The sequence below is a fragment of the Gymnoscopelus braueri genome (assembly GCF_963280865.1).
Source record: "Gymnoscopelus braueri genome assembly, chromosome: 10".
NCBI lineage: Eukaryota > Metazoa > Chordata > Actinopteri > Myctophiformes > Myctophidae > Gymnoscopelus > Gymnoscopelus braueri.
The window spans coordinates 35,968,081-35,986,749 of NC_137611.1; the positions used below are offsets into that span (position 1 = coordinate 35,968,081).

At 42.4% G+C, this 18,669-nt stretch overlaps 1 protein-coding gene across 8 annotated transcripts in view; it reads right to left on the reverse strand.

Annotated features, from left to right (window-relative positions):
• The window catches only part of tnn (tenascin N), a 51,843-nt gene that overhangs the window by 22,274 nt on the left and 10,900 nt on the right, over positions 1–18,669 (reverse strand). For all 8 annotated transcript variants that reach the window (XM_080440943.1, XM_080440940.1, XM_080440941.1 and 5 more), the window contains exons 5-9: positions 15,135–15,268; positions 14,510–14,639; positions 9,824–10,000; positions 9,166–9,255; positions 1,877–2,140 (exon numbers count right to left, since the gene is read on the reverse strand). In XM_080440943.1, the coding sequence (XP_080297069.1) occupies positions 1,877–2,140; positions 9,166–9,255; positions 9,824–10,000; positions 14,510–14,639; positions 15,135–15,268 (795 nt within the window). The remainder of the gene's footprint in view (positions 1–1,876; positions 2,141–9,165; positions 9,256–9,823; positions 10,001–14,509; positions 14,640–15,134; positions 15,269–18,669) is intronic.

Genomic DNA, 18,669 nt, shown 5'->3' on the forward strand with positions numbered 1-18,669 from the left:
CACACACACACACACACACACACACACACACACACACACACACACACACACACACACACACACACACACACACACTGTACACAGACACGCCGCACGCACACACACACACCACCAGCATCCAAGAAAGTGGGTTTCAAACCAATCTCAGATGTGTGCATCTGTGTGGATTCCCACTGTTTGACTTATTACTCAGGTTATTGGAACTAGCATGTGTGCTTCTCTCGTTTTCTCACTGAAATAACAGCAGAGTGAGGAAACATAAAGTACTACAAAGATTGAACAAAAAAAACTGCGATGATGTAGAAAGAAATAGGAAAAGGGAAAAAGTGCATGTATTGCTTTCCCCCTCCGTTTTTCCTTGTTTCTTCTGATATAAGCCTCATCCACCATGGGACAGTTAAGCTGACAGAAAAACTGATAGAAAAGAGGACCTCATTGACCAGTGATTACGAAAAGAGACCACCCTGTCACACACAGACAGACAGACAGACAGACAGAGAGACGCACTAACACACACACACACACACACACACACACACACACACACACACACACACACACACACACACACACACACACACACACACACACACACACACACACACACACACACACACACACACACACACACACACACACACACACACACACACACACACACACACACACACACACACACACACACACACACACACACACACACACACACACACGTGCGTGTCATCAGGGCGGCCATAGCTGAGTGGTTAGTGAGCCCGCTTAGGGAGCCAGAGGCCCTGGTTGCCCCAGTTTCGATTCCAGGCCATGCCAGCATATGTGTCGATGAAATGAAAATTGTCCCTGAGCAAGACTCTTAACCCCTAATTGCTCACAGGTTCTCATTGGAAACAAGACCGCAAGGACTTTCATGAACGACCTGTTAAAAGGAATTATCCTTATCAATAGAAAAAAGAAAAATTAAAGTGATCCCTTTATCATTTCCCTGTTGCACACCGGTTCTACAATAACATTATATTCTGACTGTTTTTGCAGACTGTGATAAACCAAAATCCAGTAGACATTATAAAAGCTTGGGAGTATGCAAATCAGCCCTCCAAACCACAACCGTCTCTTGACGTCTTAAGAAATGTGCACAGTGCACAGCTGGTAACCATCCTAGCTGAAAGCCAATTGAAGAGACAGGGGAAACGCTTTCGTTCGCTATTGGTCCTTTCAGTCAACTTTGTTGTGTGAGCTTCATTCTCTCATGGACATCTGACCCCAGGCTGAGCCAAACTGCTTTGAAATCAGGCTCTCAGTCTAATTATGTTAAAGTCTCTCTTCAACTTAAAGTGGAGGTTTCCCTTTTGGCAGGAAAGTGAAGAGAGGTTACAGTGCAACGGGTAAAATCTCGAATTCTTTCAAACTTTTTCCATTTCTGAAGAAGAGGAAGAAAAAAGGAAGGCTACTGTATAAAACTCTATGGAAAAAAAGAATAAAAGACACGTACTGTGTGCAGTAGGGACATGAATGTCCATTATTAAAATCTATATGAGGTGAGTAGAAAAAAACAAAACAACAAAATAAGAAACGGTGAGACTGAGCATCTCTCCATCTACCTTAAACATCAAACATAGAAAAAACACGCCACCTGGGAGCACTTGATGAATGGTCAGTACACAGGTCATCCTGTGCACATGTTCACCTGCTAAATCAATTTGCAGGGAGATTATGCATGTGTGATTAATCATTGTAGACATGCCTAACCATGTGTTGGGGGGTAAGGCTACGTTTTGAAACATTACATATGGAAGACCCGCAGTGAGTGTCCTCCGCTATAGGTCAGCAGCCTATTCAAGCACCCCTGCCCTTTGTCCACCTGTGGTGCAGAATTTACCTGTTTCTGCTTGTGTAGAAGACTTCCTGCTGACCCTGTCCCCCTTGACAGCCCAGATGTAGACAGTGTAGAGGACTCCGGGCCTCAGACCAACCAGCCTGTATGAGGAGCTGTCAGGCCCCACAGGGATCTCCCCGCTGGAGCCCTCAACAGAGCTATAGCTCAACACGTAGCTGTCGATCTCTGACTGGATTCGATCCCACGTTACATAAGCAGTGTCCTCTGTTACCTCAATAGTGACTAGGTTAGTGGGGGCATCAATATCTGTTTCAAGAAAAGGAGAGAAGAAAAAAAGATTGTAGTAATATTTGCTGACAACGACAAAATCGGCACAGATGTTAATAGTACGGATGACAGAAGAGAACAAACAAAATAGGAACAAGCAGAGAGAGAGATGATACGTTGGGGACAAGAGGTTATAGAATGGCTCTGTCGTTGATCCAGCCATTTAGATGTAAATTTGTTCCAGAATACCCATCAAAGCTCTACTGTAGAATCAACTGCAACCCCCGGAATAAACACTGCATTTCATTATATTCCTGCTTGCGGTCCACCATAAGCTTTCCATTGTGCAGACACTGACGAGCAACAGAAGGTTTAGCTGGCAGATAGTTCCTCAGAATTGCAATGGCAGGACGTGTGCCATTTGTTGTGGACGTTTTTACCCCAGACATCTTTCAGCACCACGAAGGCAAACATCTGTAATTTGGTTTAACAGCTGCCCTGTTTGTCAACAACAGATGCTGCCCTACCAGGACTAAGCGCCCTACGCTTAGATGTGGACGCAGAGCCCTGGTGCACCCGTTTGAGCTCCATGGGCACACCGGGAGCACGGGAAGACCAGGAGGCCTGAGTATATAACACAAGGCCTCTGTTTGTGCAAGGAAGTCAGTGAGGGTAAAATATTAGAGACATATGGAGGAGACAAGTGTGTGTGTGTGTGTGTGTGTGTGTGTGTGTGTGTGTGTGTGTGTGTGTGTGTGTGTGTGTGTGTGTGTGTGTGTGTGTGTGTGTGTGTGTGTGTGTGTGTGTGTGTGTGTGCGTTTGCGCGTGTATTGGGGGGGAAGAGGGTCACAGTGGCAGAGGCTTTACGCAAGATGGAGGGAATAGTGCAGTGAAGCACACACGCACACACACACACACACACACACACACAAAGAGAAGGAAGGAGAGACAGAGCGGAAGTGAGAAGAAATGTTAAAGCAATCATCATTTAGGGTTATTCCTCGGTGGTTCGGTCAAGGTCACTGTGCTGTCTGCATCATGAAAACTGATTAATGATGCATTCAGGAAGAGGAAAGAACTACTGCATTCTCTCTCTCTCTCTCTCTCTCTCTCTCTCTCTCTCTCGCCCTTGTGGCTATAGTGTTGGGCAATCTGTCAGCAGCTCAATGCAAAGTACAAGATGCATCACATAGCCAGAACATTTTCAGGAGCAATTTATAATCTCTTACATCATATTAGGGTTGAGTGTTGTCTGCAAGGTCTTAAGAGAATACAAAACATGAAAGCTTCCTTCAATAGTGTTTTAAGTGAGCACTTGTCAAAAAGCATCTAGCAGGCTATCACATCATATCATAGAAACACTCTCTCACGCACGCACGCACGCACGCACGCACGCACGCACGCACGCACGCACGCACGCACGCACGCACGCACGCACGCACGCACGCACGCACGCACGCACGCACGCACGCACGCACGCACGCACGCACGCACGCACGCACACACACACACACACACACACACACACACACACACACACACACACACACACACACACACACACACACACACACCCCTTGATAGCGTACAAAGTGAGCACTTGACAGGAAGCAACTAGCTGTAGGTTGCTGTCCATCTTACTTATGCAGCTAAGAACGTAGACAACCTCAATGCCATATCCTGTAACCATTTATCTAAATGTTTGTGGCCAAGGCTGTTTGAGCACTATAAAGTAATAATGCAATTCAATGCCAACAGCGCTTTGTATTTCTAAACATTAGCTTGTAACATATTTGTGTCTTACCGTAGCAGAGGACATTTGGATGTATGCGGTACTATATTTACCAGAAAATCAGATCCAGGTCCTTTCTTATTTTTTATTTATTTATTTGCCTTTAGCAAGAACCCTTCTTGCCTCTACTGCATTGCTTTTGCCCTGAAGTCACAGCAAATGATGGATATGGTATGCCAGACGTTCCACCTCAATAGCTACTTCACGACAGTGGCTACTAGACTACAAAACAGCAGTTGTGGCTTTGGCCATGTGGAGAACAGCTTATCCATTATGGGTGGCATGCTCAGCACAGCACATGCCAAGAGAGCTACTGCAACAGACAGTTTTTCATAATTTACACCCTGCTAGCCTTGCTGTACGGTATCAACCGCAAGTCTCTGGAAGGGTCTTTGTGGAGATACATGCCGATGGGGTGCTGTTTTTCTTAGGGTTAGAGACAGTGATGGGTGGGACACGCACGCTCGCGTGCACAGAGTTTTGTATCCCCATTTGCACTGTAAGCAGCTAATAAGTCTTCATAAGCGAGCATCGCTGACTGAGCTGCCAATAAAAGTTACCAAAATTGATTGAGAAGTGGGCTGCTCTTGAGCCTTTTGACATGTATATTGTCATTATCTCAACTAGGCCAATGCCAGTTGGTAACGATTCCCATTGGGAAAGAATGCCCCTCCGGTTATGCCTTACCGGTTTACCGGTTGTCAGAGTACCTGTCGTACCCGTCTGTCTGTTTGTGTCTCTTTTAATCCCATTTATGGAGATCTTTGTGTGTGTGTCTGTCTGTCTGTCTGTCTGTCTGTCTGTCTGTCTGTCTGTCTGTCTGTCTGTCTGTCTGTCTGTCTGTCTGTCTGTCTGTCTGTCTGTCTGTCTGTCTGTCTGTCAGTTTGAAGTCCATTGGTCAGACGGTTCTTGAGGTATGCGGGGAACACACTGATGGACAGTCAGACACGTTCGCAAGCAGAGACTTTTATAGGTTTGTAGGTTAGAGCCACAACAATAAATCTGCAAAGGAATTGGCATGAAATCAGCTGATTTCAATATTGCTCAATATTGTTCAAACGAAACCTCATCAACTTTCAACCTAAATTCCGTTGTTCTTATATGAGATCAATAATATAGTGTGTGTATACCCATGTCGCTGACATTGCAAAATGATGAAGAAATTCTAAGAAGAAGTTTAAAGGGGAATTCAAATTAATGAATGAGTGTAGAGTGGAAACTATTACATGAGATGTGACTGACAGCCATACTAAACTTCACTTGCAAACCCACAATTCGTATAATTTTCTGCAACTGAAGGCCAGTGGTTGTACTGAAAAGGGACAGCTTAGCAGGATACAACACACAGCACTGGCCCACCCGCATACTGTCGGATTTAATTTAATTCATTGCTATTAACACGTTATACTCTCTCTCTCTCTCTCTCTCTGTCTCGTCTCCTTCCCGACACGCTCCAGCAAAGCAGAAATATCATAAGTGAAAACACATTGATGGACAAGTGTGAAACCTGTCCCTCCAAAGGGCCACGGGTCCCAAGAGATAATAATATTATCTGTTATAACAGTCTCTCTCCCTTTACCTTGGCCAAGAACCATCTGTGTTATATTACAGCATATGGACCTCAGTGTAATCTTTATTGAATCAGATTCAGAATCAGTAACAGCTGTATGTTGTGTTTATAGACTTTATAGTCCTTTGGCACATTATTGACTTTGACAGCAGCCAATCCAAGCAAAGATTCCATTGACATTGGCCTGTCTGCACGCGTTCACCCTATCACTATAGTTCATGCCCTCTTGTTGCCGTTTGCCAAAATATGACAGTATGGGAAAAGGTTGCATAGCATACTTGCACATACACTTAACCACATGCCCTCTACACAGAGATGCATAGGTATTTTCTTTAAATGCAGCCATGGGCACAAATCCAGCGTATTTAAATTTGCTGTCAAGTCTTGGGGAAACCGATGTAGTGTATGCTATATCTAGCCAGCTCCTGTACGTAACTGTGGACACATATCAGTTGCGAGATAAGATAATTTATGTTATTTATGTCTGTCATTGTGTTTTTGTATCCCTTTCCCTAAATAAATTCTGTGATATTAGCATATATTTTGTCGGACTGTCATATTGATACCCATCTACTGTAATATGTCATTACAATAAGCAAACCGTGCTGTTGGTCTTGGTAAGTAAAAAGGAGATTCATGTTGAGTTCCTGAGAGCAGTGGAATGTGGGGCAGAATGAATGACATGCAAGACACATGAGAAATAGAGAGAACGAGACAGAAAGTGAAGGAGATTTGGGAAGAGGGCTGGTGGTGGGATGTTGGAAATTGGCTGTATTATAATGTATCAGGAGTCGTCTCTGAGGACCAAGCTCAGTTTCACAGCAACACATTGTTGCAAGGTAAATGCATTCTTCTAACACATGCAGCACAGTACCCTGCCCACTCATAACGGACATGCTCTCTATTACCCATAGCATAGTTTAATTCCCCTGTTATCTCCAAATTGTCTCCTCATTTTCTTCTTAATTCCTCAATTTGTATCTTTATCTTCTGTTGCATCCTTGCTTTCACTGTTCAATGGCTATAACATTGATTTTAGTCATTTCACAGTGTGACTGTAGCATTCCCCTTCTGGGCTGAAGTTTACTTACTTTTTGTTTATCTTTTTAATCCATTTATAACTTCAATATTACCCCTTTTTCTATTTATTTCTCCCTTTCCCTTCCCTCTCCATTCTCACTGTGCATATACCATATCCCAAGTGGGACTTTGTGTAACCTGATAACAGGTGACTGAGCTCCACATGTCCTGTAGAGCCCTGCCAGCCATATTGAACCAATAGCGGGGAACTATTACCTTTACATAGTATGACAAGAGGGAGCTAAGTGCTTTCCCCTTAAATCTCCCCCTTAAGCCTTTTCGTGCAACACCCCAAATGAAGGATTGAGGAAATTGGAGTGAAGTCAAGCCACCGACTGCCAGGGGCAGATTAGCACCCTCTTACTCGGACGCGTGTGCGTGTCACTCCTGAGCATAAACACACACGCGCACGCACGCACACACACACACACACACACACACACACACACACACACACACACACACACACGCACGCGCACGCACACGCGCACACACACACGCACACGCACACGCACACGCACACGCGCACATACATACACACACACGCACATACACACACACACACACAGACGCTATGGGGGAATGTTGAGGTCATGCTTGGTTCCCTGATTGGATTCAAAAGAGGAGAGGTGAGGCTCCAGAGGTACACACAAACACAAACCCGTAAATGAAAGCCATTTACTGGGCTGCCCCAGGGTCTGGGAAAAGAAGAGCCATCAACCCAGATGAACAGAGAGAAAAACAGACAAGGAGAATTAGTTGCAAACAGAAACTAAATCACACTTTAGGTGAGAGAGGAAGAGAGGAGAAAAATCCAGATAGAGACACAGACAGAATGACAGAAAACCTGGGGGAAAGCATAATAGGGAAGATTAATGGGAGAAACTGAAGACCAAATGTGCCATTGTGGGATATATGTAATGGTCAGTCCAATAACCCAGATTTAAGAGACAGTCTACCCAGACCAGCTGTTAAAATGAATCTCTTCAATATATTCCTCCTCACGTCCCTCTTCAAGTCGAACACACAGTGAGACCTGTGAGGATAGCTCAATGCCGTGCCACGAGTCCTCAATAGTGCCAGACGGGCCCGATAAATTATGGACTTCACTTGGCGCAATCAATGTGGATCATCCCAAAGAGGTATACTCTACTGTGTATCATGATCCTCTTCAAGGATGGCGTATACCTCAGCTATTACTGTGTAGATGATCAGATCATAAGTTATACGACCACGGTTGGGAAGTAAGGGGTAGGTCAGACCGCTGTGATTATTTCCCGTAACGTTCTAATGCTTAATCTATGCTCCGTCATGCGACAGTGTTGCACGCCAAAGATGTGCAATCTACAAGCTTGCAACATGCAGATGCAATGCGATGCGTTGTGAGCTTGTAAATCACCTAATTTCATCACACGACTTCTTCATACATATATACTGTATGTATGAAGTATAAAGGCTTTAAATGGTTTCGTCCTGTCGCAAATCTTTGGTCAAGTCTCAACAGAATAGGCTTAACAGAATACATGTACTATAATGCCATTAGGTAATTATGTACAACTCTAATCATTTACAATCACAAATAAAAATGTATTCTTTCTTAGCACATTTAATGTGCTTGTTAAATTATTGTTTCAAAACAAAATGCGAGAATGTCAGCAAGGCACACATGCAGGCAGAAAAGCATTCCTGTATTAAAACATCATGTCCTCCTAGAAGACCTAGACCTAGTGTTCATCAACATGAACACAGAATGCCTTCTGTGTTCATGTTGATACTTTGCTTAAAATCAAAACATGACAATCTTCATGCTTTATTAAAGGACTTTGAGTTTGAAATTATTAACTGTAAGCAACACTGAGCACTCCTGTATGTGTTGTTCTAGGTGAACACTGCTTGGTTTTATGACGTACACTATCCTAGATTAAAACAGTATATTTACAAATTAATCAAAACATTTTTTTATTTTACTTATTACAATTTTAAGAGGGTAGTAAGTAATATGTAATGGACTACATTCCAAAAGTAACCTTCCCAACCCTGATTATGACCCATTATCATACTGTACCCCCTTCTAGCTGTATCCCTTTACTGAACTATTATCTTTGGCTATTTGTGAAGGGTAATTCTGGGTTATGTCATTATGGAAGCCAGATATGATACTTGACATATTGTGAGTAAGTTCTGACCACAGTGAAATTGGGTGAGGTCAGACAGAGGCAATGCCTCTCCAGTCCTAATATACTGGAATGTGTGCAGTTCCCTAAACTGTCTGTTTTATTATCACAAGTGACTGCTCAAAAGAATCTCTTACTTACTGTATTCCCTTGAAGAAATACATAATAAGCATTCAATTAAAACCGTGATAGTCTCATCATAATGATCTTTTACAAATCTGTTAAAGTGTGCACGACTAAATCTTTTTAATTTAACAATAATTAAAGTGTACAAATTGACCCCCATTTTATTGTGAGAGCGCCTACTTTATACCAGACCAGTGGTTCTTCAGGGTTCCTTGAGGAGGTTCCAAATGTACCCTTATACAGGGGTCCTTGAAATAAAAAAGGTTTGAGAACCAATTTGCTAGACAGACATCAACACAGTATAGCTTTATTAGTTTCTGACCTGTAACCCCAGTGACTGAGGAAGGCTTTCCTTCAACGTTCCCCTTGATGGCCTGAACGGTGATCTGGTACTCAGTTCCTGGGTTCAGACCTGCAGGAAAACACACACACACGCACATGCACACGCACACGCACACACAATACAGTAGATGAGATGATACTGTATAATTAGACCACAGTATTCAGATGACTTGAAATGCACCTTGAGTTCCCATGGCAGTGTGTGGGCATGTGTGTGTGCGTGTGTGCGCATGTGCGCGTGTGTGTGTGTGTGTGTGTGTGTGTGTGTGTGTGTGTGTGTGTGTGTGTGTGTGTGTGTGTGTGTGTGTGTGTGTGTGTGTGTGTGTGTGTGTGTGTGTGTGTGTGTGTGTGTGTGTGTGTGTGTGTGTGTGTGTGTGTGCAGGAACTATGCCTGAAGACCAAAAGCCTAACATCTCCGTGGCCAAGGGGGGATTCCCTCTAGGCTTGTGTTTAAGATGTTTGGCTGTGACCCGGGTTGGACATGTAAGTTACATAAAAGTGTGTGTGTGTGTGTGTGTGTGCGTGCCAGAGTGTGCATGTGCATGTGCATGCGTGCAGGCGTGTTTATGTGTGTGTGCGCATGTGCGTTTGTGTGGCCATATTCAGCCATGCATTGTGACTGTCCCATGCTGACCTACCCATTATAGTGTGTCTGGTGCGTAACTCCTGGCTCATCTGTACATCCTGTTCCTCTTCCTGTCCTTCTGGGTCGATGTGGGTCAGTCTGAAGTGGTCCACGGTCGCAGCAGGGTTCCTCCAGTCCACCTGGATGGAGTCCTCGGTCTGACCCACCACCATAATATCATCAATTGTCTCTGGGAGAGGAAAAGACAAAACTCCAGTGTGAGTGATATTGTTCAGAGCTTGTAAGGTTTTGTGAATAAAACATTATTTTGACCAATCTGTATGGTGGAGTAGGCTATTATGATCAAACTAGCACAACTTTAGTGGTTGTAGTTGGTCTCAATGGTCTCCCTGCTCTTCTACTGAAAACTGTATATCCCGTGGTCAGGTAGGTCCACTATTGGTATTGCATGAAGCAAAAAATAAAATAAAATAAAATAAATAAAACAATACACCATCTGCCTAAACAGGCTTTCTGTATTAGCTCAGCAGTAAAACGTTTTTTTCAGAAAGTACATGTTCTAAATCACTGGTTCTCATCGTGGGGTGCGGGGACTCCCATGGGTCCTTGAGGGGGTTCCGGGGGTTCCGGGGGTCCCCAGTAAATGTTTATACAGTAGTTAGGAACCAAATGGACCCTTACGGGTCTGTATCTCTGAGACTGTGTACAAATGGAACCAAATGGACCTGTGGTCCATTTGGTTCCATTGAGGCGACAGAATGGAGCTCTAGTGTTGTGGGATTTGAAGTCAATTTATATACAGTATCACATGCTGTCCTGACAGGGCTGGGAAGATTATTTTCGAAATATGTTCAATATTACTGATTAGCCTCTTTATTTAATTCAAGCAATACTCAGTAATAATCAGGTTATATTACTTTGATTAGTTCATCAAAGTAATATAACCTGACACATTATTGCATTATATAATTTGATTAAGTTTTGAATACTTTGTAAATAATAAAATAAAAATAATAAAATAAAATAATGATATATTTTATTCTTTTATTGGAATTTTTGTAACATGAAAATCACATCAAAGTATAACCAACAACTATAACATAAAACAAGAAAAGACATTGACAGATAATGGTAAATGTTCCAGATGAGTTCAGTAAATAAATGTTTTAAACCAGAATAGTGCACGGTGTATGCACCCCCTAAAACAAGACGATACCCAAGAATATACTTACTTACAGTATGTATATTGTAGTTGTTTATTCTCAAGAATATTTTACTCAAAGTGCTTTTTTTCCTTCAATATAGCATCAATGAAGTTTGTCATGTTTTGATTTTCAGCAAAAGTATCAAAATGAACACAGAAGGCATTCTTTTCTGAGGACAAAACGTTTTCTAAGTTACCAACCGGCCTTGAAGTCTTTCCTGCCTGCATGCGCTTCCCTGATCTTTGCCCTAAGATGCAAAAATGTAAAAGGCCTAGAGCATGGAAATATTATTGTTATATATTTGAGGGAATACAGTTATAAGTAAGTGAATGTTTAGAGCACTCACTAGTGAAAATAAAACATACAATATAGGGAGGTGCATATTGCGGTAGATTTTTTGGGACTGGAGAGGCATTGCCTCTATCTGACCTCACACAATTTCACAGTGGTCAGAACTTAATAGAAAAGATTCATAATATGTCAAGTATCATATCTGCCTTCCATACGACACAACCTAGTATTACCCTTCACAAACAGCCAAAGATAATAGTAAGTGATACAGCTAGCAAGAGGTATGATGATTGGGTTGGGAAGGTTACTTTTGAAATGTATTGCATTACAGATTACTTATTACTCTCTTAAAGTTGTAATAAGTCAAATAAATGAATGTCTTAAACTAGGATATTGCATTATGTACCTCATAAGACCAGGCAATGTTCTTGGCTAGAACAACACATAATGACAAGAGTATTCACAGTTGTTTACTGTCAAGAATCTTTAACTCAAAGTTCTTCTATATAACATCAGAGAAGATTGTCATGTTTTGATTTAACCCAAGTATCAGAACAAACACAATCGGCATTCTAGTAAAAAATGTTTTCTACGTTTCATGGCATGCTACTCGCCTTCAAGTCTTTCCTGCCTGTCCTGTCCTTTGCCCCTAAGATGCAAAAATGTAATAGACGGAGAAATGATTGTTGCCAGGCAGTTGGATTCACTATCCCAAGAGAAAGTCTTTGCAATTGAGACATTATCCCTGCCCATTGTTCTAAGTGAGTGCTATCCTCCAAATGTTGGTGTTTATTTGTATTTTTGTGGCTTGGACTAATCATGCAAATATCGTTTTTTGATTATTACAGTTACATTTATTTAGTCATGATGGTAACTCTTTTGTCACTGTTGTTACATAATCCATTATTTCCCAACCCTGGCTGTACATATCATGAAAACAATAGTAAACTCAAGCATGTCTTTAGAACATTACAACTGCCCTTACTTCAACATAGGTCCATGTACCCGATGTAGGCTACAATGTAACAATGCCAAGACAAAAAGATACATTGTCCAAACAAAACAAAAATAAATTGTACACACAGCTGGGAGTTTTTCTTTTTCTTTACTGCCAGCTGTGCTTTTCTGTTCAGGAAGGAGGAGAATACATAACCCATTTGAATCAGATGATTGTTTAAAGTTGAAAGGCCTGTAAGCAGAGAGACTGTCTCATGCTGTTAGCTCCTCACACAGCTAAATGTCAGATGATGCCATGTGTTCTCGTGCCAGTGGAGGAATGCCATGCTCTGTGTGGTTTGCTATGGCTAACCATAACCATACCACAGACTCAGTCTTACTCTTTCCCTTTTTTCTGTATCTCATTTTCTGTCTCTCTCTCTCTGTGTCTCCTTCCGCCCCTCTCCTCCTTTCTCTTCCTTGCACTCTCTCCCCCGTTTTCTCTCTCTCCACATCTGTGAACGCCTGCAGTATCCATTAAATGTGTCTGTGTGGAGTCATTGCCTCGTAATTACAGACTAATGTAATTACCCTTAAATGTAATGGTAAATAAACTACAGCTTAATGAAACATTTAGAAAAGATGACAGCCTTCAGCTTGTTCATTGCCTTGTGAGCTGGCTTTTGCACAAAGGAATTTACGGCAGATTGAGAGGGAAAGGTAAAGGGGAAAACATGTTTATCCCATGGGGGTGGGGGGGGGGCATGTACATTGAAAGTGATCATGTATTAGTGAAGCTAATTGTTCATCCAAAGGCACCAGCAATAATATTTACTTTGAGGAAAATCCTGAACTTTGGACTTTTTCAATTGAATACCATCTATTATTATGCAATCTACTATTGCCTTTCTCCGACCAACCCTCATTCAACCATTACTCAGAAACACACATTTTCACATGTGAGCAACTGAGGATAATGTTGGAAGCTTCTTGACATGAAAAGAAAACAGCTAGGTCACAGGCTTAAGTGTTCCTAAAATGTACTATAAGTTTGAGTATGCAATTAAATGCTATCTACTCTGCCAAAACTTTGAACGCAATTTTGTAGTATAGCCATGATTTCTACAGCCATTTGCAACAAAAGCACTTGTCTCTCTACTGCAAAGTGTCCTAACAGGACACACCTGCCTAGTTGTTCCCCCGTGCCTTTCTCCTAAAATGTCTGCTTAATCCACAAATTCCCCACGTTTTAAGCTCATAGCTGTCTCCTCCCTTCCCCCTAACACTCAGGTATAGGCTCACAACAACCATCCACATCCCAGCTTACTTTCATCCTAAAATGTGACAGTTTAAGCCACAGAAAATCTCCTTTTAAATCCACCACGTCTCACCTACGCTCTTCCAAATGTTAACCTTTAACTGGTCACATCTGCCTTTTCTCCTGTTTTAAGACCAACAGACCACACCTGCTAATGTACTTATGAAACCACAGCCACATTTACAGTAAGTCCTCCATGTACTGTACTCTGCCCGTTCCTCTTGAACGGCACTTTATTCTCTCAAGAAATGTGCCAGTTTAAACTGCAGACACACACATTCTAAAAGCCACACCGGTCCAGAACACGTCTACAGTCCTCTAGCTTGTAACTGCTTCTGTCGTGGAGTGTAGATTTGGTTTCAATTCTCTGCTGGTAGTTTTGATCTCTCCAAAGTTAGGTTCTCTATCCAAGAATGTCCATTAACGGTGTAATCCATACTTGAATAAAGAATTTTTGAAATATTCAGAGTGCCTCTGATGCTTTTTTATTTGTTTTCTTGACTGTTATCCAATACCATGGTCTTCCATTACAGGTGAGGTGGACAGTCCTTTTTTTTTAAAATTCTTATTCTTATTGATTACTTTCCCATCATCCTTGAAGAGCACCTGATTTGTTATTTCAACAGTACCAAAATATGTTTTTTTTACCCAATGCAGCACACCCAATTTTTTCTTCAATGTCCAGAACTAACCACAAGAACCCTATAAAAATCCCTATTCTGGGCATGACATAGTAGGCGAACATTTGGTGAAAATATGCGAGCGTCCGCCAAAAACAGCAGATTTACAAACTCACTATGAGTTGCGATTTTGCAAACATGTAGATTGGCTATTTTCAGCAAAGACATTTGGTGCAGAGGGAAAAAAGGAGGGGACCAAGTATAGACCCCTAGGCCCTATGGGACCCCGGTCAACAAAGTATAGGGTTGAAGTGGTTAAATTGATCAACCGGCGCACACAGCAATTACAGACGGTTCTGCCTGCTCACCTGTGGTGGCTTCTATGCTGTCCGCCTCACTCTTGACCTGCTTAATGACTGCATACACCTCCACGATGTAGGTGACCCCGGGTGTCAGTTCTGTGATCAGGTAGGAGTTCTCTGCGTTGGACACTCTCACCTATAGGCAGAGCAACGCAGAGGGTTGAGACAACGTCTATACCACAGTGAATGAAGCTCTAGATAGAAGGTACTTTAGGAATGTACTTCCCTGATGCTTGAATGGGAATTCAACAGTGGTGGAAAAAGTAAAACATTTTTTTACTTAAGTAAAAGTATCAATACTGCAATGTAGAAATACTCAGTTACAAGTAAAAGTCCGGAATTCAAAATGTACTTGAGTAAAAGTACAAAAGTATTGGTATCACGATGCATTGTGAGCTTGTAGATCGGCTATTTTCAAATGGCCAAAATGTATAGGGTTGAAGTGGTTAATGTATGTTTTGTAATAATAATCTAAATCTTAAGTTTTCAAATAATTGTAGTGGAATAAAAGTACAATATTTGCCACTGAGATTGAGTACAAGTAAAAGTACCTCAAAATTGTACTTAAATCCGCCAATAGAAAATGGTCTTCTATTGGTGGATTCTCTTATTTTTTATTCTATTGACTCACCTCTTCCAGTGCACTGTCGTCGCTCTTGGGCTGATACGTCAACACGTAGTACTCTGCCCCGCGGACCGACTCCCACTCCACTAGGAGAGACACCTCAGTCACCTGAACCAACTGCAGACCCTTAGGGCCCAGAACTGGGAGGGAGGGAGAGAGAGAGAGAGAGAGAGAGAGAGAGAGAGAGAGAGAGAGAGAGAGAAAGAGAGAGAGAGAGAGAGAGGTTCATGAAGTTTGCATTATCTTTGGGACATACTATACAGTGTTCTCCACTACCTCCCACGGAGTTCTGTGTTCCCTGTCGCCTGTTTCTGTCTATATTTCATTCTCCAACACACACGCACATTGTTTCCATTGTGGTGTCCTTCCTCAGTCCCCACACATACTGTAGCCTACTATGCGGCACACAATGAAGTACTGAAATGTTTACATACTTGTTCTCTCATCTTAAACTAATTTTCACACCCTCTCTCGTTTCTTTCACCTCCCTTCGGGGGGGGGGGGGGGCTGGGGTATGCCGTGGGTGAGAATTGCACGATTATGAAGTTTGACGTTTCTTCGTGAACCTGAGATGGAAACCTGAAGACGATATTGCTTTTTCTGTGGTTACGCTTATGACACCATGCCAGAAACCCCTCAGTCTGGATGATGGAAAAAATATGTGTGTGTGTATGTTGGGGTGGGATGGATGGGTGGGTGGATGGGTGGGCAGTAGTGGTGGTGGTGGTGGGGCTAAAACCACACGAACCCTAGCATCCCTATTCTGAGCGTGTCATAACAGGCGAACGTTCTGTGAGAATAGCCGATCTATCGATCAGCTTTTTAGATATAATAGGAGGGAGCCTAAAGTACAGACCCCTGGGGGGGGGGGGGCTATAAGTGCCCTCTAAGCGGTTAAGATCAGGTATAAAGCTAAATTTGGAGTTCAATAGCAAAACATGAGTCGGAGTAGGGAGACAGCAAGTCAGCAATGTTGGGGAGCGAAACTTTCCACGAGCAGAGGTAAAATTCAGTGGTTGTGTATGACATAGGGAAATAAATCTGCTTAGGCTGTGGTGGACTCTGGACTCTTAAGAACAAAAGCACAATGGAGGCCACTCTGGGAGCGAGCATGTCAAATGGGTGCTAACGGCATCACCGACCACACTTAGCAGGAAAGAATGCACATCGGGTTTGGACATTGTTCCATGTGGCAAAGTCAGAAAACTTAATGTTTCCTGAAATTTCGGCGGGAGCTTTTCCATGCAGCAGCGGTTAATACCCCCCTGTCGCTCCCGTTTTGCACCGGGCGCGACAAATAACAATCTATCGCCTTAAACTGTATTTCAAGTGAGCCGCTGGGACAAATCATTTCAATAATATAAAGCTGGGAAAAGTCGACGCAAGTGGAATTTTGTGTCGTCCCTGATTGAGGCTGAGGGAAGCGGAACATTATTAACATGAAAAAGAAAATGTGCCTGATTAAACATGGCATGACTTGAAAAGAACATTGTCAGGACAAATGAAACAGACTTCAATCGAATGGCCTAAAAATACATTTAAACGTTTGATCGTTTGAACCTAAGGCACTTAAGATTATTCACTCACACTGCAAAATCACGGGTGTTATAAACTCTGAGAACTCTCAGAATTAAATTAACACTGAGGACTTTACTGTGCAGTAAGTAAGCATATGGATCCAGTTCACTTCACAATGTGATCCAGCACTGAAAATGTGACCAAAATCTGGCTTACTGTTTGAGGGGCATTTCAGTGGCTGCATTGTCCTCAAATGATGGAACGAAAACAATTGAAAGCCACCCCGAAAGCACGCGTAAAATCAGCGCTAAAACCACAGCATCTGCACCTCTTTGAAGTAGATTTCATAAATCCACTAAACCCACCAAAGGAACTCCTGTTGTATTAGGTCACTAAACGGGCCTTTGATAATTTATCATCATGAAATGACTGATATTATCTCACACATAGGCAAACTATTACTATTGTTAAAGTTCAAAATGACAACATCTGCCTTTGATATTAAGTACAGGAAAACGGCATTAGACCATTACTGCTAAGATCACAGAAGGAAACTGAGTTTGACCTAAAGAAGCATTCAGCATCACTTCTACACTCCTATTAATGTCATCGCCTGGGTGGAAGATTGACAGCCATCACGGTATGTTGACATGGACACGGGCCACGTAAAACTAATAAATCCTAGTCTTTTTTTGTTTTTTCTTCACATTTTTTCTTCACTGTTCCGCATTACTACTGTTATCGCTAACACCTAAAATCAACACAATGTATCTTTTCCTTAGCTCCGTCTATCCCTGCCTCCTTCTTTCCCTTCCGTTTCCACCCACACTGTGCCACTGTTGCTGTTGGAACCCGGTCAACAGCTTCCACATGCACACGTAGGTGTAAACTCAGCTCCATATGCCTCTGCAGATCTACAGTATAAGCACAGCCAGGGGAGCCTGGACCTCCATCAGGAGATTGTGATACTGTAACTGATCTGCTGAAGGGCCTTGTTCTAGTCTGTCCAGTCCACACACACATAATTAGAACTTCAAAAATATTTGTATGAATATGAGCCCGAGTTTCAGGCTGATAGATCAAATCTAGATTTGTCTGTATCTGTGAACAAGTGGGCTAGACTGTGTTCTGCAAACATCATAAAAAAAAGGCAAATCATATAAATGTTACCACATTTAGTACATGTAGTGCATGTTTAGAAATACATCTGGTGAGTCTCTGCCTCGTTCATATGGAGTCAAATTTAACTTTAACTTTAATAGAATAACTTTTTCTTCACTTTCTGAGCCAAGTAGGCAGCATCTAAATCTCCCAGGCTTTGAACGTGAAGTGTGAACCTCATAGGCCAAGCTGTGAAAAAATACCATGCTGCTGCTTGTTGTTCTGTTTCTTCGCAATGAACAACCCACTGTATGGTACAAAAGTGCACGCTGCTCCCCAGGTGGTGCTGAGAGTGCAGAAACATTATAGGTAGTGATGATTCAGAAGGGCCTGCAAAGCTAGTGGGCTCTGTTATGTTTGTGTGGTACTTGTCTGATGTCATATATTGTCAGGGGGGTCAGCAGTGACCCTGGGGGGAAGCCCACAAATCCACCCTCGTAGGAGGCAGCGGCAGAAATAGCTGTGTGAGAGATGTCGTGAATTCCTGAGCAGTAGGTCACTCTGACCATTTGTATAACAGTCGTAACTCTTTGAACCGTAAGACCATAGAGGTCATTTTAGAGAGGCCCTGAAAATGCATGGGCAAAATAAAAATAATAAAAAAGGGGGGGGGGCATTGTTTTAATGCCATCCTACTACTATATTACTATTATTATTATCCTCCTGCCCTTATTTTTATGGCGTTTTAAAGGAAGCGCTTCTGGCACAGCAGCACAGCACCACAGCAGCGTCTCCAAGGATCCCCATTGCCCAATAATATAGGCTTTTATTGGACATACTTTTGACCCCCTTTTGATAAAAAATAAAGTCAGGAGGATAATAATAATAGTAAGATGGGCCATTACTATGGCATTAAAACAAA